This window comes from Anopheles aquasalis, chromosome 2, assembly GCF_943734665.1.
Source record: "Anopheles aquasalis chromosome 2, idAnoAquaMG_Q_19, whole genome shotgun sequence".
Classification (NCBI taxonomy): Eukaryota; Metazoa; Arthropoda; class Insecta; order Diptera; family Culicidae; genus Anopheles; species Anopheles aquasalis.
The window spans coordinates 48,985,001-49,010,000 of NC_064877.1; the positions used below are offsets into that span (position 1 = coordinate 48,985,001).

General features: G+C 46.0%; 3 protein-coding genes across 3 annotated transcripts in view; all 3 read right to left on the minus strand.

Annotated features, from left to right (window-relative positions):
* LOC126580965 (ABC transporter G family member 23) overlaps positions 1 to 16,278 on the minus strand; it is a 35,164-nt gene extending 18,886 nt beyond the window's left edge. The window contains exons 1-2 of the mRNA XM_050244331.1: positions 16,221 to 16,278; positions 15,007 to 15,334 (exon numbers count right to left, since the gene is read on the minus strand). Of these exons, the coding sequence (XP_050100288.1) occupies positions 15,007 to 15,170 (164 nt within the window). The 5' untranslated portion in view covers positions 15,171 to 15,334; positions 16,221 to 16,278. The remainder of the gene's footprint in view (positions 1 to 15,006; positions 15,335 to 16,220) is intronic.
* A 2,810-nt stretch (positions 16,279 to 19,088) lies between these two features.
* On the minus strand, positions 19,089 to 22,599 carry LOC126580964 (cilia- and flagella-associated protein 58-like). Its single transcript, XM_050244330.1, has 7 exons — positions 22,192 to 22,599; positions 21,763 to 22,112; positions 21,065 to 21,691; positions 20,866 to 20,993; positions 20,227 to 20,804; positions 19,442 to 20,158; positions 19,089 to 19,366 (listed from the first exon to the last, which is right to left on the minus strand). The coding sequence occupies exons 1-7, from the start codon at positions 22,312 to 22,314 to the stop codon at positions 19,199 to 19,201; spliced, it is 2,691 nt and encodes an 896-aa protein (XP_050100287.1). The 5' UTR covers positions 22,315 to 22,599; the 3' UTR covers positions 19,089 to 19,198.
* A 1,540-nt stretch (positions 22,600 to 24,139) lies between these two features.
* LOC126580759 (lateral signaling target protein 2 homolog) overlaps positions 24,140 to 25,000 on the minus strand; it is a 9,536-nt gene continuing 8,675 nt past the window's right edge. The window contains exon 4 of the mRNA XM_050244003.1: positions 24,140 to 25,000. This exon is cut by the window's right edge and continues 245 nt beyond it. Coding sequence (XP_050099960.1) covers positions 24,258 to 25,000 — 743 coding nt within the window. The 3' untranslated portion in view covers positions 24,140 to 24,257.

The window sequence follows — 25,000 nt, forward strand, 5'->3', positions numbered from 1 at the left end:
CCCCTTTCCAGCATCGTCCAGCTTCTTCCTTTCAAAATTTCTTTGGTCTCTCATAAGCAAATAACTCAAGCAATACATTTTTACAGGTTTCTTTTGATTGTAGTTGATTATAGATCTTAGCATCAAGAACATTTTGTTAAAAAAGAACTAAATATCCGTTATTGATATTGATTAATGTTTAATTTCAGCTTCAGCTCAGCAAAAGGCTCATTTTTGAGGATTTTTTGTGTCGTATCCTTCCCCTTTAATTGTTTATGTGTCTGGCATATTAAATTACAACTTTTAAAGAATATTTCGTTCATTTTGGGAAAGATTTATTAAAAACTTCATCCACGGCATCACATCTATGAAGGTGCGTCTGCGAAAAGGTACTTCCCGGTGCCCATCGTAGCTGCGTGATGCGTTATCAGAAAAATACAAATCAATAATCTTTTAGATTATAAGTTTATCTAGGTAGCCCCGTCGAGTTTTTTGTTGAATTTCTTACTTTTCGCAGATTTATGGCAGATTTTTAAAGTTGAAAAAGTGAAACTTTTTGCGATTTTGCCAGAAACACGATTGTTAAAGATTTGCTTAAAAAAAAATATCAACAATTTTAATGATCTCTCGATGGGACTACCTGGCAAAAAGTGTACAGATTATTTATTAAATATTTCAAATCAATCGGTCCAGTAGTTTCTACGGCACGAGGGGCACCGACTTTAAAAATGTTGGTTTTGGTAAACGCTTTTCAAAATAGCGAGCTGCATGGAGCCTTGTATGAAACGCGGATTTTCAAAAATATATAACTTTGTCAGTTTTGCTTCGGTTAATTCAATAATTTTACACAATATTCTTGATAAGATCAGCATTCAGGTAAAATGTTGAAAATAAATGTCACAAAAAAATACCGAAACCCCCTCAAGGAGCCGCTTTGTGTGGCAGATCCAGAAAACTGATCCCTTAAACATTAGGGGCCACATTGAATACCTCATATGAACAGGGCATGTTGTTCTCTTTTGGATGTCTTCCCTGATCTTCCTGATTTTCTTTAAATCCCAAGATGAGATACTGTACGATTGTCACTTTATGATACCCCATCTAAAATGGATATGGAACATCCAGGATGTGAAATTTCATTTGGAATGCGCTTACTTGAATTCGACTGAACTTCTTCAGTGGCCAATTAGTTCACGAAAGTTGGAAATGCGAGGCTAACCAAATTCTTTGGGTAAAATCAGGGAATCTACCTTGCTTCTGTTGCCTTTGAATTATATTCAAGCTAAATCAGAACTCGCCGGGATTTCGGGGCCCTGGGCATTTGCAAATGGCCCCGTGTAGGCTCCAAAATGAAGTTGTCTCCGTGCCGTGCCGTGGCTCACGTGTTGAGTCGCTTCCGGCTGACGTTCCTTAGGTAGCACCGCCCGGTGCCCGGCTCGGTTGGCGTTGGACAAACGTGTCGTTAATGATTGAATGTTTTCAAGTGACCAGCGACGGCCGCCACCAGCTCGGCATAAGTTGAACCGGTTTTTCCAACCGCTTCATTCAGGGTTCACAGCAAACGCCCCGATCGGTCTGATCTGCTCGATCGGCCTGTGTTACAAGTTGTCCAACAGGGCGCGCGTGGCAATGGCAACCGCGGCAACCGACCGGAAGTCGGTGCGGCCTGATAACAGTTCTCAACCACTGCTGCCCTGCCCTGGCATGCCATTATCCGGTAATGATCTAATCGGTGGCTAATCGATGATCAACCCTTGTACCACATGCGTCGCTGTATGCGTGTGTACGTGTGCATGCGTCGCGAAAGGCTTAGAATGGCATTGAGCAAGAGGTAAATCACACTCGCTGCGGAGTCTCCGGTGGCGGGTGTCTCTGATAGGTCGGAGGTTCCTCTAGTGGCGCGATGGCATAAGATCAAGAGTCTCGGGTACAGCCTCGGTCTCCACTGACAAACAGTTACATTCCACATGCACAGTGTAATTGTGGGGAGGGAGGGGGGAAGGGAAGGGGTGATGGAATATACAAATAGGCACAAGCACACACAAGATGACCGCCACACGTGAGCCGGAAACCTTGTCGATTTGATCCCGATGCGAGCGAGCAGCGCCGATGGCGGATGGATGGCAAACGGCGCTACGGCGTCGCGAGGGACCTATGACCTGTAGCTGCCACAAGCCGTGAACTGGCACGTCACGCTAATCACTAATCCTTATCCACCATCCGGTAGCTTCCCCAGCGAGTGAGTGACGGAGAGATCTGATCTCATAAAAAAAAAAACAAGTACGCACACTCTTGTGACAAGATTGCAGAACTATCTTCGCTGTACTAAGGCGTTATATTAATGCGCTTGTTAGTCTGTGTTTGCACCGAATGCTTGACGCAAACGGATCGAGCACACACCAGCCTGGCCTGTGACTAAACCGGACACAGCATAGGCATCTTGTGCGAAGGTGTTAAGTGCTCGACAAACAGCAAGTGCCGCGGGGTACTGGACAGTGTGTCCGGATGAGGATTGACGTACTGGGTAAATTGTCCATGTCCCGCCTATCCGGGACAGGAGTATGCTTCGGTGAACCACCACAGCACCGGAGGTCTAGTGGATGGTGACAACCATTCAGGTGGAGATCCTCCACAACGTCGCCAGGGATTTCCAGGCCCGTAGTGTGGCGTAAGGGCCCCGTGATCATCGTGGCCAGGTCGGTGCAGTGTCATGCCTGCTAACGACGGAGCAAATCAGAACAACACTTGTTTTTTTTTTTGCTTTTTAAATGATTCTTGTTACAACATTTATGACACAGATTGGTGCACGTGGCCAAGGCAAGCGTCACTGCCAACGTTGTCCCTGTGCTGTGCGTTACTCATTCGGGAGCTTTAATGATGATCACCGCATCGTCGGCGCATTCCCGAGCCAAGCCCGCTCCAAACGGAACCATGGTCAATGGCCACAAAATGGGGACCGCACACTGGCACGCTCGTGTGTCTTACGTGTTCGGAATGAAAACCAAAACACTCGCGGTCCCAGCATGAATAATATTGTTGTTGATCATTCGCTCAATTGAAACTGATCAAGCGGGAGAGAGACAGGAGGTGTTTTGTGTGAATTTATGCGCTTGGCGTCCGGCAAGGACACCAGGAGGTTAGAGGGGAACTAGCTGTTGACAATGGATTATCCGCAAAAGGATTCTCTTCTTCAGCGTTACCGGGTGGATGAGATTCGTTAACTCAAAAGCGGAAGAATTCGTGGTAGATTGTGAACTTGACCCTCCGTTTGCGTACGATATGGCATCATGTGGCTCACAAAACACCGAAAACTATTTTCACTATGTTGTCCCCTGTGGCCCTGATACCCTCCGTTATGGTAAGCGAACGGCCCATTACATTGCGCACGCAGGTCCATTTTGATAGCCAACGAGATGGCCACAAGTGATGCCATCGTGTTGGGGTACGGTTTTTTTCTTCATCCTCCACCATCAGTGTTTGCATACATTCGCGTCTCTAGTGCGATGAAAGCTTCTATCGTGCACCAAAAACGCGAAGCTCTGGCATCGTTAAACAACGCAAGGACATTGGCCCAGCGCCGCCATTTGTGGTTCACGTTGGCGCACTATCATTTTAGGCCCGTTTTTATTGGCCGTTAGGAAAAAGCAACCTTCAAGTGGACGACCAGTAAGACCCCGAACGATCGCACCATTCTTTGCAGAATGGCGGCCTCATTCGAGGCTTCGAGGATGGAATTTTTTGTTTCTGGCCACTAAGCCAGAGTTCCACAGCGGTTGTCCGCTTAGTCACCGCGTCACTTTCAACGGTCGCTGCTGACGTTGGTTTCATCATCTTTGACGTTTTCGCTCCCTCCCTTCTCCTCTCAGCTACTCAGTACACTCTGAGATGTATCACCGATCGTGCACTTTGGACTCCCGCGCTACGTCGTCGTTGTCGCTGGGGCGTCAATATGGTGGAAAATTGGTTTCGTCAGTAGCAGGCGACGAGTACGCAGCAAGTGAACGTCATTGAGCGAATGATTTGCATTAATGGAAGCCTTCCGTTGCCGTTGGTGACGTGTCTGTGGAGCTCGAATGAACGCGCGAGATGCTCATTAACCCGGAGCGTAAGAAGCTCGGCTGGGATGGTGATGATTGATTAGGGGAACGGTTTTGGATCATTTTCAAGAAATAGTTTCTCAAAACTCGCGATACCGCCCCGCCGCCAATCGGTTGCAACACAGGCAATGGAAACCGCCGCCACGATACGGTGGGCGAACGAATTGTTGAGATGAGACGCGTCCACGGTCCACGACGCGGATAGATGTGGCAACTAATGGCCGAACGGGCCGAGCAGGTCGAGTGTGCGTACGGCCAGTAGAGGAAAGGTTATCGAAAATTCGGTTTTAATTGCCGTTGCTTTCACGTGGCCACGACGACTTTCGGTTATGGTCGACTCAGAAGGAGAGGAAGGAGTCGGGGGAGGGTGCATTTACCACTGCAGCGCTCCGTGGCCGCACAATTTGCAGCACTGGGCGGTGGCGGTGAGACAAAGATCGATGAAAGCTGCGCACAGGTCACAAGAAATGAATGAATCGTTTCGGATCGCTGGATGGCCGAGGGGGCGAGTAGTTGCGGATGACGGGGGTTACGTAATGTCAAGGCCTCCAGGTGGAGTCGTGGTCGACTTAAGATGGAGTCCGGTCCGGTCGGCTCGATGAACCACCAGCAGGCCAGCCGCTCGATCGATTTCACTAGGTAGGTGCTGGTGGGCGCTGGCGGCGAACGGCGACCGTGTTGAGCTTTGTACATCGATAGTCCAATGCCAAAGTGGCCATCAATACCGGGGTGCGCGGGATTGATTCGTTTTGCCCTGTGCGATCGGTACGGAGTGTGATGGAGGACACCCATTTCGCACCAGTAGCACCAGCACCGTTGTGAATGACCCAACAGGTCCCTTTTGTGTGTCCAGTGGAGCTTTGGAAGGTTAATGATGATGACGCTCGGACTGTTGACCGGGCGGGGGGGGGGGGGGGGGGATGTTGTGGGTTGGATCCTGATGACAAATGGCCTTTCGAGGCCATTGTGCTGACGACTGTTATCGGGCAGGAATAGTCCAGGTTCAGCTTTGACCTTCTTACATCGAGCAGCACCACTTTGTTAATGGCCCACAGTCGCCCATCAATGGATGAATCAGTATCGAGGCGTATCCGATTGGTAGTATCGATCGCGACAACGCGTTTATCCCGATATGTCCCGATGACAAATGAGAAACCACTTTATTCCGTTGCTGACCATAGTCGGTAGATCGCTTGCTTGAAACAATGAGCAGATAACAATGTCAAGCCAATGCATGGAGATCGTTTCTTAGTTCGTAGAATAAAGAAGCTGACACATGGTTCTGTGTACCGTGCAGGCTCCATAAGATTGTGAGCTTCTTGTAAACCAAAAACAGTTAAAACATGCTCAAGTAAATCTACAAAATGGGTCACCATTGTTTTACGTTCTAACATTTGGTAAAGGCTGTCCCTGCATTTGTATTGACTGAATATTTTTTTCAAATCGGAGTTACAATTTAGATTTAAATATAGGAATGAGCAGAAACATTTTTTATGACTATTATGAGCACTATTTCGCGGATAGAAATAAAGGAAATTAAAAGAACAAACAACAAAGAAACACAAGAAAGCTCCTTAGGCTGTGATTTTTGCTAAAGGGAAGTAAAATAAATAACATACCTATTTTATTTTATAGCAATTAACTGGATGAAATGGTGCAATCAATTATATGATGAAAAATATATAAATTATCGTATAGGTCTGTTAGAAACACATTTTCAAACAAATTGTAGAACAATTCTTAGTAGATGGCTTGCAATGGTTTCAATTTTGTTTAAATCTCGCTGAATAAACCTTCAATCTGTGTATAATTTCATCGTTGATACAATTACACAAAAGTTCTCTCATCTTACTGGCTAAAAAAGTAAAACAAAAATGATTTTTTCAAATTGAATGAATGAAAATGGAGCATAATTGAAACCATTGCGGAACCGAAAACCATCCTCATTACGAATTAAGGTTACAGTCAATCAATGCGAGATCCCCCCAGACTGGCCACGTTAATCCACCGAGCAACTGGTTGATCCACAAAATTTGGAGCTTCACATGGAGGGGCGCAACAACAAAATGTAACAACGTCACCGAAAGCCTACAACACTCGACTTACACGGTGTTGTAGGAGGATCGCGCGCTGCCATGAAATTGGATTTCCCAAAAACGTCCCCCACGGCACACCACAACCACCACCTCTTCGAATCCCCTCCCGGTAACCTCTCCGCGGCACGGTAACCTAACATTGAACGCACGTTACGACATCGGTGCACGATCGATTCACCCGATCGAGTACCGAGGGTGCGATCAAAGTGCTACATAGCATTCAGAGCACCGCGAGGTGTCATTGCGTGCGATGTCCATGCAGTGATAATAACGACGAGACGAACAGGCGCACCCCAAACCTCACCGTGTGCATGTGTCGAAAGCATACTCATTCTCTCTTTCTGTTGCTTCTGTTGGTCGGAAAATCCCCGTAAATCCTTGCGCACGCCGCTTTATCAATCCACACGGAACGGATGACCTTCATTATGCTGGCGCATACAGAAGACCCCTAACAGAGCACCTGATGCATAAAGCTCGCACCGAACAGAGAAGCAGAGGCCATTGGGCATTTGCTGGTGCCTGTGTCTGTGTGTCTGTACGTGTGAATCACGTTGGATCCACCCAACGTACAGGGGCTCGGGTTTCCCTCTCCTCGCAATGGTCGCTGCTGCTGCGAAGAATTGCAAAAGAGCGCGTGGTTCGTGGCGGCGTGCTGGCCACGTAATCGTGGCCGAAGCGAGTGTACCGCGTGCCACCGTCCTCGCATTTGACCTGCGATGAAGATGGTAGGGGCCCGGGTGGCATACCGGGGGTGGCCACTAAACTAAGGGCCCGCAGGGGAGAAACCACAAAGAGACAAAACGAAAAGCTCGAGAAGCTGCGCGTCTCATAAGTGATCGGTCGATCGGTCGTTGGAAGGTGGAATCTTGTTTCTGCTAAAAAAAAAATGAAAAAACTGAAAGCTTATCCAAGATTCCCGTGGTCGGTGCCCTTCTCCCAGGACGCGAGCGAACGGCGAGCCAAATCGTTCCCAATCATTTCCTCCAAAAGTCAATTGTCGAAAGGCGGTGGCGGCGGCGGCCACGATGGCTGCCCGATGGTCCGAGGGCTTATGTAATCGCCGACTTCTATCACCGATACAACGCCTCCGTAGGTCATCGACTGCCCTGAAAGCGACGGTGGCTTTCCGGCATCGCTGTCTGGGTCAGCCGTTTATCCTTTTCTTTGCTTTGTAGGTTAAGCTAATGAAAATGGAATACAAGGGACGCTCCGGTCGCGATGGTCACGGTGTTGCGTTGTGGTCAAATAAACGAGGGATTGTTTGGTTTCCGTCGCGTCACACGCAGCGAAGAGCAGAAGGTAAAGAGAGTCACATCGCCATCGTCATGTAAAGCGGTCAATAACAGAGCGGCTCTACTGTTGGCATAGTGCATGGGAGTGATAGTACTCTGTTCATTCCGTCCGGCGCGCTGTCCGGTGGAGAAGGTGCTTTTAATGGAGCGTGACACGCCTGTCTCACCGATACGATATCTTCGTTCCCTTCGATGCGATTCATAAACTGGAACACATTACATGATTGATGACAAAATTGTAGCTTAATAATACGTTTTAGGGAGACGGAGAGAAAGGGGAAGCAATCGATAAATATCGATATCCTTGCAGTGGATTTCACACGTGAACTGGCTCGATTTGTACTCAGTTGAACCGAACCGTTACTGCTGATGATATCTGGGACCATCTGAAGGATTGCGCTGGAGTGTTTGTACCACGTAGAAACGAATATCGAACGGACCGCAGGTAGTACTAGACAGCAGGTGAGAAGCAACGAGAAGGTCTCCCAGCTCTCCTTGTGGAATGTTTCATTCTCAGGGTTAATGAGGTCAACAGTACTTTCGTGCTTGAAACCGCCGCAGACGTCATAAGCATGTTAATCATTTAATGGCCCTCGAATAGGATCACTTAGCTGGGTCTACGCACGCTACTTGCTCTCTTTTTTTCTTCTCTTGTATCCTTGTTTTAAGCTTGTTAATTACTATGCTAATGGATTTTATGAATTATTCTAAGTCGCTTTGGAAATGACATCGTGCGCATGCGAGGGGTTCTTACCGCTTTATCGTACGCCACGCTCCAAATGGGTGAAGATAAAGTAACTTTAGCAAAACTGCGTCGTGATACATTCATCTTTTTTACGCACTTTTACGCACGAGGCCAGATTTTGGGCACCTGCGAAGGATGGCCAGGTTTTTTCCCTCAAATAACTGGAGAACACCATTTTCAATTAGAGGAAGCAAAGTGCTAGTGGCCGTTGGCACACGGAGTGGACGGGGCAAAGCTCATTAATGATCAATTTGCCCACCATCAGCGTGACTCAGCATCATCATCAACGATCAACAACGCGCGGTGGAGTTTTGCTCGCAGAGACGATCTCCGGGCGCGCTAGTGAGATGTTGACGCAGAACGATCGTCGTCTTCTTCCTGCTGTTTCATTTACTTATCCGAACGAGCGATGAGAGGTTTTTGGTGAGGTCGACGATCCTGTACGTTAACTCTGCTATTAAACATGTGGCTTTTATTTTAATCCGATATTACAACCCCAGTTTCCCATTCACGCAAGAGTTACAAACAAAGGCTGACCTAAATCATAACTGGATCTCTGGTCCAAGTGAAAGAATATCTGTTGGATGATATAAGCGACCGGGGACCGGGCCCGGTGTGCGTGCGCGGACGTTCCACTCCCTAGTGCCCAGTATCCAGCCTAGCGGGAGATGGCCGGTGCGTAATCAACACCTTGACAAATCATATTCATTCGACGAAAGAGACGCAGCCGGTGACCAAGCGCGTGGTCGCGGTCTGTCGCAGCTCAGCGTCGCAGCGGCAGCACCGGGCAACCTCGTCTGACGGGCGCTGCGTTAAATAATCTAATTTCGTCAGCCATACCGGCCACCGCGGCGGCCATGTTGTAGTCGGCGATCGGCAACATGCCATGACTCGCCATGGCCGAGGGGTTCGCCGAGCTTCGGGCCGTCGATCGCGGAGTTGATCGTTGCAAAATTCCGCACCAGTTGGCCTAGCAGCATAGCTCTACAATATGATCGAGCGAGTTTTTCGCACTCACGGCGCGCGATAGGCTGGTATCGTGCGATTCTGTTCTACAGACACATACCATTGGCCCCAAAGGGTCCCTGCGCTGTACTCACATTGGTTCCAATCCCGGTTTGTGGCGCTGAGTTTGAGAAGAAAGGTTCCCGGTTGAAGAAACGCCCAGTGGCATGAACGAAAACGAAAGTATTCGTCCCACCCGAAAAGGGAATGCAAGCCAAAAGTCCCGGCAGTGATGGTGGTGGTGGTGATGCAGCTCACAAACAACAAACATGTAAACCGGAGTAACCAGATCGAATTGAGCGTCCACCAAACGATGAGATTGGACTTCGGTTCCCCGCGGTGGCCAACGGTGGTGACCTGAAAGCCGGAGAGAATTATGTAAACCCTACCCGTCTCCGCCTATCCTATACGTCTCCGAGTGAAAGGAAGGAGAAATCCAAAAACGCCAGCTGATGAAACGAACCCCCCCCCCCCCCCCCAACTTAGGTGTCCAACCGTCAGCCACTGACCACCGAACGACCACCGTCCAAGTTGACCGACAAACCGACAGACCGACTGATCTCAATTTGATGATTTCGAGCCGTCGTCTGTTCCCCTCGTCGTGCGTGCTTTCATCTGCCTTTCACCCATGCACGACCACGGATGTTGTGTGGCACGTTGTATTTTCCTCCAAATAATATTCCATTTTCATCTGTCTGGTGCATCTTAGGGAGTGAGAGCATCACTTGGGGGCAGATGCATCCTCAATGTTCACCTTAAGTTGCAGTGATTCACACGGTTAGGAATATTTTGTAAAGGTAATTCTTGCATTTTCGCGATGCTCCTGCTATGCATTGCGTTGTTCACGGGTAGCGCTTAACGCTGGCCAATAAAGACAGGCTCGTGCTGGATATTTATTTCTTATTATATCACACGAAACCAGCAAACGGTCACTGGCAGTGGCAATATCTCATAGCCGGCCGTCGAAAGGAGAATGAAATTCAGTGGTGCAGAGAAGCTACGGATCCCTGACCATACCGGAGACGGCGATTTGGCGACCGGTGACGGTGGTAAATCGGCATAACTCTTACGCAATGCAGCTATCTAGGGGGCAAGTTTCAGCTCTCGGTGCCATACGCCATGTGCCATTGCCATCAACCGTTCGATTATCTCTCTATCTGTGTACGGGAATGAGCATTAACGCAGCCCATCGCCTAACGTGAGGTGCAGTTTGAGTTCCGTGCAGATGCGCATCTTGTTTGCATCATGCACCGATATGACACTAAACATTTATGATCTTTTTCTCAAGAAAACACAGTTAGAAGCGATGTCCAAAAGATGTAAGAAGCTCTTTTAGGGATCATTAAACTCATTCATCATTAAACCAAATGATGACGTCAATTTGTAACCAATCCCTGCAGCTTCCCTGATGGAGCAAGGCGACCCTGTATTCTTGCGATCTCTACCGCGATCCCGTGGTGAATCAACCGTTTACCTCACCCTCACCAGAAGAGAGACGAATCAGCTAACGCGAACGCTAGTCGAACCGACTAATTACAATCGTTACAAAGCGCTACTCGTTTTGGGCGGAAAACAAAAACGCCTATCACCAACCACCAAGGCGATTGCTGGCACCGAAGGGAAAACCACTCGCACGTCACGTCACGGTCATCGCGCGCTTTGCCTGATTGCTTAACGATCATTCCGACCGAGTGACTTGCGAGACTTAAAGCGCAGCGCAGCGCACGATACGGCGAACCGCCCGCACCGGTGAGGATCTAGCTGAGCTTTGGTGTTGGGTTGGGGAGAAAGTAATCCATTAGTTTTTAAGTAGAAGGTAACTAGTACTAAAGCGTTCGATATAGCTTTAGTTAAGTATTAGACCGAAAAAATACCAGATTTAAATTCGTTGTACATTTACATCAGTCATGTGAAGATGAGTGCGTAATATGATATGATCGTTCATTATAGTTTTTTAAACTATTGGCGCAAAGCTGGTGTCCATTTGGTGGTGACAAATCTTCAGCCGCTGGGCGTTCTTTGGGATCATAATCGATCGAATTTCCATCAACGAATTCTAGGCCAAAAGGAAGGAAATTGATCCATTTCCGAAACGGAAACTGATTGGTCATGAGGAAGGAATGTTCTACAGCGCATTTGGAGGTTTCAACTTCCATATTGATTTCCAGTCAAACACTGAATTTACCCTTTATTCTCAAGATCTGAATCGTTTGAAGCTGTAGCTATAGCGATTGATCAGAAATGGCCTAAATTGGCCACCAGAAGATGTGTTGTCTTATCTGAGGTAGTTCAGAACATGTACATTGTAATTAGAACACATTAAGTAATTAGAACCTTTTTTTGAACGATTCAAATTTTTCTTGATGTCTGATATCTGCAATGAACCTTAATCAAAAGAAGCCTGTAATCGATCGTAATCGATTGCTTGAGTTTTTCGCTAATAAGGAAAGGAACCAAAGGAATAACGAACTAACCATTCATAATGATGCCAACTATTGAACAATAAACAGGACATCACTCACTGGCTAGGGCATCAGTAGATGTTCGGATGTTCACTCCGAGGATTAAAGGGTAAAGAGACATTGCAAGCGGATTTTAGTAAAAACGAGCTACCTGGGGTCCCGTTATCATAATGTGTCCACAAGGGGCTGAAGATGACCCGTACAACCGACCACTACGCTCATCCTTGCCGAGCACGTGGTACTTCCTGCTTTGAAGCCATGTGCTCCGGCGATATGCTGGCACCGAACGGTTAGAAGAATAACTCCTTAGCGCCATCGAACTCTTCTCTTATCCTGTAAATCCAGAATATCCTGTAAATCCAGGCCAGCAGCGGGTCATCCAGGATTTTTCCAAAAAATCATAAAAGCTTTGTTTGATTACAACACTTTCCTACGCAAGAGAAAGGTAACAAAAAACATGTCGATCGACGCTAGCGCTCGCTAGGTGGCGTAAAATTGAACGCGTGAAATATTTCAAGAGCCGAGAAAAACCTGTGTTGCAGTGGTTAGCACGGCCGATACGCATTCGCTGATCCACGGTTCGAATCCCTCTTGAGCCTTAAAACTTTTTATCTTTGTGTAGCGGTCGGCGAGAGGAACTTCTTGAGGTTTTCGCCGACAATAAGATTCGCGTCCTGTCCGTCCTCTCAGCTGGTTTTCTCTGGTCGAGGGCTCTTGATGGATATCTGGCTCCAGAAGCGAATTAGAACCTTTTCGTTAGCTGGCGACATCCTACGACCCCACTACGGTGGAACAGTACCCCTGCATCACGTTTATGTTGGGGGAGTATCAATGCAAACACTAGCCAGGTGTAAAGACAGCGCCACGCCCGGAACCATCGAATCTGGTTCCATTGTTGTTCTGTTCGCGGGCAACAAAAATAGCATCCACCAAATAGGCCGCTTATGAGTTGAAATAAAGTTGCTATCGTGGCCAGACGCGGTTAAGATGAAAGAAGTTTCCTTTACGTATCTTAACTATGAAAGTCGTCAAAGTGTTTGCAATTAAATGCTGCTTGAAAGGCTTGAAAGGTACAGAAGACTTCTATGGTCGGAACAAAGGTAAGCGACGAACCCGCAGGCGATATGGTCACCGACTTTTACGAACGAACGAACGATGTTTTATGAATTAGAATCAATCTCTATCAATCGGTTTACCGAGAATACAACGAAACCTAAAAATATCCTTCAAACATGAGGCGATTTCTGAATTCCGTGTATTGTTAATGTTTTGTATTCTTCTCTTTAATGTTCACGTATCGCTTCACTTTTCCCGTTATGTTACCCAAGATGCTCGGAATTCAACCCGGTTTCAGAACCGGAATTTCTAGCCAGTGCTGGTTAGTTATGGAAACGATTTGCATAATCTGCGAATACAACATCCCATTCTACAGTTAGCATTCTTTGCAATAAAAAGGAAACAAAAACCAAACGACGAATCTGGACTACTCCGGTCCTCTGAGATCCTCCGCTTCAGGGAAACCAGCGACGACGGTCTCGATTCATGGGGTTATTGAAACCAAGATCATCATCCCAGCTTCCGCAACGAGATCTCCCGATGCCACTGGATCCCCCGAATGTCCGTGCCCCAAACTGTGCTCTCCTCGCAGCGTAGATCAAGTGCGACCGAGTATGCGCCCAATGACAACTACTTTGCTAGGTCGATAACAGCGCGCAGGGAAATCGGGTTTTCGATGGTCAACTTGAACTTGAACAGCGCACCGTCGGTGGACACGTGTGCGTCTCGCAGGTCATCTTGTAACGCACACCAACAAGTCTCACGAACCACATCCGCACCGCCTGGTAGCTGGCTGGGCTGCGGCGCTATCCGGAAGCGAGTTTGGATGGTGATGGTTTTCTTTTGGATTCATCATCGCCGTAGCCTTTGTTCCAAGTGTGGCCCCGGCACCGGTATGATTAGGCAATAATCCTCCTCACGCCTGGGCCCAAAAGCAGCAGACTGTGAACTCATCAGCGCTGTGGTTCCGTGACATTGAGATTGTTAATGGCATACTGGCATCTACCGATCTTTGCGTCTTTGATTTCGCTCCGAAATGGAAGAGGATCACGGATCGGATGGAACTATCTTCTCAGGCATTTACATCTATTACGCACACAAAAACGATGCAATGAAAATGTGTATTTTTTCATTGGAACTTGACATTAAAATTATCACTCCTGTGCTAGTGACCACGAACAGATGGACGGAGATTGCGTCACATAGTCAACAACAGTGGCCCAATACGCATATTTTACAAACCGGATCCGAATTATTCTCGTTTCTAACTATGTTTGCCCAAAAAATATGTGAGACTCGCATAGAACAGAGGCAAACAGCTGTTGATGGTCAAACGAAACCGGTTCCTGCCGTCTAGTGCTAGTGAGATTTGGGAGCCAACATCTTGGCCCTGTTCGTAGATACCATTGGTGATAACACGACGCGACGGGATTAAAATCTCGATCGAGGAATTCTTTCGAATCAAGTATTCGAAGGATAGCTACCGGCTACGGAATAGTGAAGTTCCGTTTTTCAAGGTTAACTACAGATCTCTTGACCCTCTTGACCGCGCGGTCAGTACATCTGTAGCGTAAATTAATGATGGAAAAGTCGACTACAGAGTCTATAAGAAAGCTTAACAATGAAAGATACAACACTGAATTGGGCACTAAAATCGAATGTCGAATCGAAGACACAATTTCCTGTATGCACTCTCGAATATTAGCTTCAAAACTGCTCCCTGGGCTGAACGAGTGACAGACTGGCGCTAGTGAAAGTCCGCCTTGACTAGAAAGTTAGTTAGATGACGCACCGTCTACAACAGATTGCACTGTTACGTACACCGCCACGATGCTGGCAAACTAAAGACATCGTATAGGCATAAAGTATGCGCACCCATCCCCGTACAGTGTCAATTGCCCTTTGGTGTCCATGGTTGGTGGCCCATGCAGTCAGCGCCCATGACGGGTTGTTGTGTTCCTGGAGTTTGATTGATATTACGACAGCTAATAGCAGTTCCTAGCAAAGCTCTAATCATCCACCATAGGTCACCAGGGCCATCTCGGTGCAAAAAAGTTTCCATCGCGAGTTGCGTCGCCAAGGCATTCATTAGACTGTCGCCGACCCCGTACTCCCCTGGAACCTTGCCACTGACCCCAATTGTGCCGATTTCAATCGTTAAAACTAGCGCTTAGTAACAATAATGTCACCCACCCGTTGCTCCTGGGGCTTCCCGGTGGGACCAAAACCAGTTGCGATTGAGGTGGGCATCCAGTAAGGTAAGATGGTACTTACGTTATGGCCGGAGAGTCCGCCGTCCAGCTGAACATGCGCTGTATTCTCCGTTTGTCCAACTCTGGACGCTTGATGCCACTGCCATCCTCCAGGCCGGGCGGTTGCGGGGCGGCCGCTGGTGGAGATGGTTGCTGATTAGCACTGGGGATCGCCGCGTTGGCCATCCTTGAACTCTTCCCTCAGTACACCGAGCACACCGATTCTTGTTCTTTTTTTTTCTTTGCTTCTTTCGCGGAAGTACGATAAGTTTTGAACACTTCAGCACTTCAGCACTCCTCTTCACCAACCAAATTCCGTTATTGATGGTGGTCTGTTGTCACTACAATACCTGCGAAGAAGAATATGCAAACACTTGAATGTAAACACTGAGGCTGAGATGTTTTTTTCACCGTTCCACCAACTCCACCCGCAGGGCCAATAAATCGCCCCCCGAAGAGCTGATGTTGGAACGTATACACGCGAACCGCCCAGGTTCACGGCTTTGGTTCGTGAAAGGTCTGCACCTCAGGATGTCTGGCGGTTGCTAGGTATCTCGCTCTCACTAATTCACCTTGCTTGCTGTGTCCGGTGGTGTTTCGGTGTTAAAATCTTCACGGCCACTCTTCACGCTACAATCACTTCCAGCTATATACCACCGCAGTCAACCCGGGATCCGGTGTTCACGCGCCTATGACCGAAACAATCGTTCGAAAGTAAGCTAATGGTTGTTTTTGCACATCGTCGATAGGTAGGTTCAACTTTTTAGCACTAACTAACGTGTAAAGGGATCACGCTGACTTTAGTAGCGTACTAGATGCTGCAGCACAGTGATGATTGCGAGAGGAAAGCACAAGAGGTTCCACTGCAACCGACCTCCTTTTCTTATGTGGTCGGCACTCGCACCGCGCGCAATCCGCAGCGGTTTGTTGTGGTCTCACGCGGCATCACTGCTGCACTCACTTTCTTTTGTGTGTTTTTCGGTTGTCTCCCCTTTTCGTTCACCAAGCTTTCTCGATCTCAACCTCCGCAAAACGTGTCGATCACGACTCTCGTTGCGACCTCAAGATCATCATGAAATCCCCCAGCAACAGTGTGTATAGTGCACAAATTTTATGCACAGAAATTTGAAATTTGAATTTATGATTCACTGTAAAGTACTCCAAAAAGATACTAAACAAAACACCGTAGATCACCAACGGAAAACCCCTACGATCGGTTAAAAATACCGCACCAACCAGCTTAACTCGTGAACGCAGCGACTAGACGGAGGAAACGGATTGAAAACACTTCATTCACCGTAGAAGATCATCAACGTAATAAACGCAACTTAGACGATCGCAGGATCGCGCGCCACCATCCGATCGGAAACGTGTGTGCGTTCCAGCGACCGATCGTGTGCAAAGTGTGCGTAGACACTCAACAAACCAACCAACCCCAACTCGGCCAACGAACGAACGCACCGTTTACTCGCTGTGAGATCCGTAAACATTGGATTTGCTCACACGCTCTGATGTTTCATTTTAAGTGAATTTTACGAAATAATGGTAAAACCGAAGATAACGAAACATGGTACATATTATTTTACCGAGTAAATCTTCACTACACTGCAGCCAAGTGAAATTCCTCGGCAGAATACTACAACTTATAGTTTGAATCTTAAAGCAATCAAACGCTGAACATGTTTTCTGTTCAATCGAGTACGATCAAATGATTAGAACGAGAAACACAATGAAACAGAGCTTAGCTACAGTTCAGCAAGCTTAACAGATTCTAAACGCATGTTGCATGCGCTTGTTTGAATGCTGATGATTCGATGTTGCTGATTGCTAGTTATCCGACCGACGGACCGGCAATCATTACTATCGCAGGTTCGTCACATCGACATTTTCTTTTTCTCAATGCCACAGCTGAAGCAATCAATGAGCAGCTGCAGGTTGCTAATTGAGAGGCGCATCTTGAGAATGTGATGCTATTTGTAACACTCATCTGTGACCCATCACGGGGAAACCTGGTTATATTGACCGTCGCGTGGAACTTGATGAAGATTAGTAGCTTATAAAACCTACACTTTTGCATGGGTTAGAAGAGCTGGAAGAGCCACAAATTCGATTTTAATGCGCAGCTTGAGCTGAGAAACATCCGCTAACATTAGCTTCCTGTGTCTAACACAAAAGCAAACAAGAGACTCTATGTTTCAGGGTTTATGATTCGAAAATCAACCTTGAAACTAGCAGGAACGCACTATCGAAAGCTAGAAGAGCACCTTGATGCGTTCGTGATGGATTTGTAACCGAAACGCAATCGATTTCGCTTTCGAATGGCCCGGTGGTCTAGCTTTTGGTCGATGGTCACATTCCAATCACTAGTATATCGGAGCGAGTAATGAAAAGTCACAAAAGGTGCTAGTTACACCGTTTTTTTGGCTTATCTGTTACGGATGCGTGTGAAATACAGAGCCTATTGTAGGGCGGCAGCCGCATTTTGCCTCACTAGTTAATGTGCATGTTTCTCTCTTACTCTCTTGCTAAGTAATGAGGATTACTATCAGATCGAGAGGTCCAGCAAGTCAACGATTGGAACCGGTTAGACGTACGATGCACCGATCGACTCGTACGGTGCACTTGTTTGAAGAGATGGAGTGGCGCCCAGCCCTAGACAGTGGCGGTGCACATAGAAGTTGCGTCTTCCGCGTTACGTGACAAGTATCCCCAGCTACAAGGAACGTGTTTGACTATGCAGTGCGAAAGCAATCCACCTACGGAGCCTCCATTTTGTACGCACACGCATCAAATGAAAGTAGGATCGCTAAAAGAGAATCTCTCGAGCACCAAGCCAAATCGCACAACCGACTGACTTGAAATCTAATCTTGCCACTTGCTCGGTTGTGCACAAACCTCTTGCGCAACCAACTATGTACCTGTTAAATCAACTAAAATTAACAGGTAGCTCAACAACCCAGCTTGTGAAGTTGATATGATACTGAATATATCTGTATAAAAGAGCTAATAAAAAGAGCTAATTATTTACTACTAAATACCTTCGCTTACATGCTTTTAAAACGGATAAGGAATTTTATATCAAAGCTTAATCAACACACCTTATGTGAGCATGACCCCGGGGTATGTTTAAAGCAAACTTTTCCTCTACAGTTCCGTGCGTCGAAAAAGACAGTTGAGACAGAGTCAAGGCTTTATATCGTACACTTCGCACGCAGGAAAGGTCGAGACACTCTAGCCTCAACGCAGGAAGGTTATCATTATCATCACCGCAAACGAAGTATTGCAAAAATATGACGAATGACATGGCCTGTATCATCAGACCCCTGTCGCGGCGTTGTAAAGCACAATCTAGGATGTGGTACTTTTATACGGTGAGGTCAGAGAAAAGACCTTCGCAAAGGGCAATGTTTCGTGGGATTTCCAAGGCGTGACCTGAAGGGAAATGTGAATGAACCTCGCGATACGTCGATTCCTTACTGCAGTCGCTCTCATTTTATGTGAAAGAGATCAATGATCAGAAATTTAAAAGTTTTTAAATCTGTGTCAACAGGAAAACTATGTTTTTTGTTATTTATATAAGAGACTCAATGTGGAAAAGCAAGACGAACAATGAGGAAATAATATAGTTTTTTATTTTGAGAATAACGAATATTAAGAATATGTTTTACTAAGCTGAAGCCAAAAAGGATCTCATCTAAAGATATTAAAACATTTAAAACCTAGAAATCTTCCATCTTTTTTAAGTTAGGTCTTAAAATACAATACAACAGGTCGCCAATGACTCAAAAAACTATCATAAAATATTCTTTTCAAAGACAACTTTTGAAAATCGGAGGGGAGAACGTGAAAATAGCTTGAAGTTGGAAGAATGCGGGATAAGGTTTCACAGAAAGCGATCGCAACCAATCACTCACAACAATTTGGATGTGTCCAAGTGTAGTCTAGGATTAAACTGGTCGGGGTTCTTTCAAAGATAAGAATAGTCAAGTTTTTACGTAAAAACTCATAAAATAGCCTCATTTTCAAGAACGTCTATCTATGCTCGAACAACGGCGACAAATTGTACTGTTTTAGACATTCCAGTAATTTATTTTGCACGCTTCAAATAATATAATAATACAGAGCATGTGAATAAAACCGCACGAAGAAAGCTGCGTTAGTAGAGATGAATGGCCAAAACCGATCCAATCCAACATCAAAGTGTGGTAATTTGCTCAGCAGATTGCCCTGAATCCTGAACCCAAAGTACGATAATTGCCGCTGTTAGCACTCTGGCTGGTTGTGCGAAACACGATAAAGTCCGTATCAGTGGAGGGACCATGCAAAACGCTATGGGTCCGATGTCCTCGTAGGTTTTCGACTAATTTTATTTTCTCGCGTTTCTGAACCGGAAAGAAGAGGTAAAGGACACAATTAAACGATTGCTATAACGCCTTGCCGCAAAACGTTTCACTTACTTCCTTCGCCAAATCCTTTTTGGTTTCCAGCAGTGCTTGTTTAAGCTGGTCCAGTGTACTGTCTTTGCTCTTGCAATCCAGTTCCTTGATGCGTATTTCGGCTGCCAGTGCTTTCAATTTTTTCGTACGTGCCGTTAGTGCCCGTTGCGTGAGTGAAAGTCGTTCTTTGACTTTATGGCTTGGCAGTTTCTCTACTACCTCCTTCAATGTGTCGTACATTTTCTCCGACTGCTGTAAGGTTTTCTCCTGCTCCGAAACAGTGACGGACTGATATAGTACCCGGCGTTGCAATGTTTGAACCTTCACTATCAAATCCATCTTCTCGGGATCCTTGCCACTTAGCTTCCTCCAACGATGAACATTCATTGGTGTGAGCATTTCATCCTCCAGGGCACGCGCCTTCACACGCTCCTGATTCAGAACACGGTTCAACTGCAGCACTTCTTGGCGCATGTCGGCAGTATTTGCAAGCCCACGTGTTAAAAGGTTGCGCTGAGAGCGAAGGTTGCTGATTTCTATCTTCAACAGCCGAATGTCATCCAACCGCTCACGGTACTGATTTTCACCACGATCGAGAGCCATGTTCAACATGTTCAGTTTTTCGGTTAAATTATTAATCTCTTCTACACGCTGCGTTAGCTGAACCTTCACCAAATCTTTCTCATTAATAGCTCCTTCCAGTTGTTTTTTCAGCCGGAGCATACTTGTAGCATCGTCCTACAAAGAAACAAGCATATATTGTATTAATTGTTTGGCATGCTTATTCACAAAAATTACAATCTTACCGAAAGTGTCTTGTTAAGTCGAGTATTCTCGTTCGTCTTCTCGCTAAGTTCGGATTTGGAATGCTGCAACGCAATGCTTATATTTTGTACCTCTGTTTTTAGTGTCTGCTTTTCCTTTTCATTTTTATCGATCGTTTTGTTCGCTTTAAACAGCTCTGCCATTTTGTTGGCGTTTTCCTCCTTCAACTGGTCAACAGCTCGGATGGCGTTCTTCAAACGCTCCTTCAAACTTTCCATCTCCTTGCTGCACGTTGTAAGGTCACGTTCGAAAATGTTCCGTTCACCGCGCGTGATTTCAAGCAAATTTTGGCATTGAACCAGCTTTGCCTCATCGTCCTTCAGCTTTTCCCGAAGTTCGCCAATCATTTTTTGCTTATACAGCAGATCTTCGTTAAGCTGCTCAATTTTGTCTGACATATTTTGTACTTCCTCTGCATTTCGATCGCGATCTTTCTCAATCTTCAGCATTAGTGTCTGTTGCTTCTGGGCCGCCGCTTGGTAGCCTTTGATTTCATTTTCCAGCGTTTTCTGATGCTTATCTAGCAACATCATCTGATCCGTTTGATCAGTAATAGTTTCTGTGAAAAAAGAAAACGTTGATCAATGTACGATCCGTGTGGTACGAATGTTCCTACGCACTGTTTGCTTTAACCAAATCCTTCCGGACGAGATCACGTTCCCGCAGTACGGCATCAACCTGCTTCTTGGCAACGTCAAAGGACTTCTTAGAAGCATCACGTTCCTTCTCAAAGGTGACAATCGTATTTCTAGAAAAAATGGTTAACATTATGAGCAGATAAACATGATCCGCGCCAATGCATACACACTTCACACATACTTGAGTTTGACCACCTCTTGATCGATGATACCCTTCGCGGCTTCAATCGTCTGGATGCGTTTCTGCAGCAACTCGCGAGTTTTTAACAACTTGGCATTCTCCAGCCGAAACTTGTTGTTTTCATCCTCTTTGAGCTTTAAGATGTTAACCTTTGTATTGAGCTCGTTGGTCACCTTTTCCTTTAGCTGCACCATATTGTCGAAGTCTGCCTGCGCCTTGGCCAGCTTCACTTGCGTGAGATTGTTCGTGGTCATGATTCGCTCTAGATTCGTACGAATCGCCGCAATTTGCATGGTTTGTTGGACCGTGGTTTTGTGATTTGATTCTGCGAGGGTTTTGAAATATTTGGCTTCATCTGTTTTTATTTCCAGATTGGCCGTTACTTCGTTATGAGCGGTTTGCAAACTTTCCAACTGACGCTTATCACGGAACGCTTCATTTGAGGTTTCATCCACCACCTTGTACAGATCCTTCACCTTTGTTTCCGCATCGGCACATTTCTTTTCCAACTCCTCCACGTACAGACGCTGGGTGTGTAATCGCCGGTTTAGCTCTTCCACCTCCACGTACAATCGGTCACGTTCGCGAAGTACACCCTCCTTGTGTTTGTTCATCGATGGTCCAACACTGCAAGTACGGATAAGTTAACAATACACTTCATGATGAAACTAATTAGAACAAGAGATTGGTCTACGTACTCTTCGTCCCGATCACCATAACGATCGCCATCTGCATGCAGCTTTTCAAACTTGTTCCTCATCAGGTTCATCGCTTCTTGGGCATTTTGTTCGCGGGTTTGAGCAGCGTCCGCACGCTTCCACGCGTCTTGAATTTCAGACTTCAGGGTCTGTATTGTGTCTTGGTCACGTTGCGAAATCTGCATAGCTTGCGCCACTCTTCCGGCGGCCGCTGCAACCTCATCCTGCATCTTCCCAATTCGATCCTGTTCCTCAATCAGTTGCTGACGCAGATTTTGGCCGGTTATCAACAGCTTCTGAAAATCTTCTGCTAGCCCATATTGCTGATTCCCCTGTAAGTCTTTGACGGTCTGAAAAGGATTCGCAAAAAGTTCGGAAAAGTTGTGCACAATGAAAATACAATGATACTAACTACGGGGCGCTACTAACCAAGTTAGCTTTCGCACACAGCTCCTCGAAAAACTCGTCCGTGATTTCTTTCGGGACGAGATCATCTTCGAACGTCGACTCTGGGGCTTGCGAATCTTCACCACTTTCCTCTATTTGATCCATTTTAGCTTAAAAGAAGCACTGTCCGAAGATGCAATCCGATTTTGTCCGCTGGCGTGTGCCACAAATGCAACTACGAAAAGCAGTGTAATTTGTTTTATTCAAACAAACATGTTACCACTATCAGTTGCCAAGGAAACGGAACACCGAATCAGGTCCCTTATAGAACGAGGCCACACGGCAGACGCACTACCTTCGATCCTTACTAGAAATGTGTGCCAAACCGTTCAAACAAATAGCAACAGGTCGTCGTCGAGGTAGTGTCGGCGTTAGGATGCTACATGGTTGCTATGATAAATCGCTGCCTTCACCACCAGCTTTAGTGTTTCGTGATATTAGCGAGCACTACTGTATATAGTAATCGAACAACTACAGCGTTATTTTCATCATTTGTATTCAAACCATTATTTTAACTGAATCAATTAATATGACATTCGCTCACTTTTCGCCGAATACGACTGCGAACATCAACGCGCTGTAGCAAAACCGTACTGAGTTTTGATATTTTTTTATTAGGTTTTTTTTTATAATTCTTTCCAGTGATCCGGTTCCTTGATGCTTTTAGTGAATGCGAATATAATGCGAGAGACCTTGCTCTTTCTTTATGCTACGCGTACACCATCACACTCATCACAAACTTTCGTGAAGATCCGATTCAATGTGTTTTGTTTTTAAACTTGTATCAATTTTAAAAATATATTTAGATATCACTCAAATTAGGATTTCGTGTTATTCCCAATTACAATCAATGCTTGTACACACTTTCTTTATTCCTATACGTATATATTTTCATTCTTTCTTTGCCTTCCCCTCGCTCGCTAGCGTTCATCATAGTTGCTGCTTTTCACTATCGATTTTCCATCTAATCGGATGGACGCATAGATAGTAAAAAACATATTTTTCTTCTTTCTGGAAACTTTTGAAGCAATAGAAAGAACTGTTTCATGCATTCGCTAAACATTGCGATCGCCCCTAGCCGGAGAGGATGAAACATAGAGTTTGCTGTATATCGGTATTGAAACAAATGGGTCCAAAATTTACCTAATAAAATGTGACTATAAAACAAACAATAATCCTATGAACAAGGAATCATTTCTAATGACAAGACCAGTACCAGAACCATACACGCCACAATATCGTTGAAAAGAATGCTAATTAAGCTACTATAATCAACAGTTTTCCAATTTCGAAATGTTGCCCTTAGTTCTTCCAGAGAATCGCCTCATCTGCGCGGATAGTGAACTTAATAATTAATTCATTTATAAACGATTTGTTGCCTTTTTCTCCAGCACATGCGTGTGTCGTGGCAGGAAAAGTATATGGTGCTAATTAATTCTATATGGGAATGTGTATCTCGTGTTCCATTATGCGCGGCGGTAGCAAGATGATCAATCTTTTGTCACAACTTTTAATGGTTCATGTCTCAACTCGAAGATAACATCGTGTTGCCGTCAATGAACTGTTCTTGTCAACGGAGTTGGAGTTATTTTCCATCATTTGGCGAATTATGAGAACTGCCTTGCTAGCTTAGAATATTGGTGTCATGAATTGGTCACAAGCTTTTCGCCTATCTTAGCAGGATTTGGGGAATTTTAAACTATTTCCAGATAAAGCTAACCAACCGAACAGAGAAAGGGAAGGTAGTGACAGAGAGAATAATGTTGAAATGAAAGAACACGTTTATTAATATTTAAAAACAAAAAAACATATACCTCAAGTCTGTGCCCGAAAGTGGAAAGATTGTTTTCAAAATGAGTGAATAAAACAGTATTGCCGCGGACACAAAAAAGTGCCCATGTCACTTGAGGAGAACACCCATACACACATACACACTGCACAGCACAGACCACGCTTCATTGATAAAGAATAGAAATAAAACAGTAAAAAGAGTAAAAAAAATGTGTAACACTAACATTCATAAACGGACAGATGCAAACAGGACGAAACTAAACGCCCACCTCGCGCACGAAACAATCGCGACACACACGGACGGCTTTCGTGAGACCGTACTTCGGGAGTGGCGCCGACAGATTAGAGCAAACGCCACAAAACACTCCACCACAGTTACGACAGTGATGGCGCCGACGGAACGGTGTAAAAGCGGAGGCACAGGCCATGCAACGGGGGGCGTCACAGTCTGGAATCCATCGTGGCGGTTCCTCTGGCATGCGCCGTGGCTGTGCCTGCACCTGTTGCTGCTGCTGGGATTGCTGCTGTTCGTGCTGCTGCTGTGGCGTTTGCTCTCTGTGTAAGCCTCTTCCGGTGGAAGGTGTGTTGCTGACAGAGCTTCGATTGCTACTACCATTGCTATTGCTATTAATTGGACTGTTGGGACTGCTTTTACTCCGAGCGTAATCACTTTTCGAACCTCCGGAGCTGTACCGACGAAGAGATGCCTTCCCTCCCTCCACGACAATGCAAGCCTCACTAAGACTAACGCTTCGTTCCTGTGCACTTCTGGTTCCACCTTCCCCTGGCATCGCATGAGTTCCCCCATTGCCTCCTCCAGTTCCAGGCGATGAGGTCACCACCGAAACGGACACGTTAACTGTGACATTGCCACTTTCGACACTTGTGGTGCGGCGAACCGGCGAAGAATCGCCGGAGGAAACAAACACCGAATCCTGTTCGGGGTTCGCTTCTTCCGCCGAATAGATACTTTGGCTCGAACCACCGCTGTTGTTCTGAT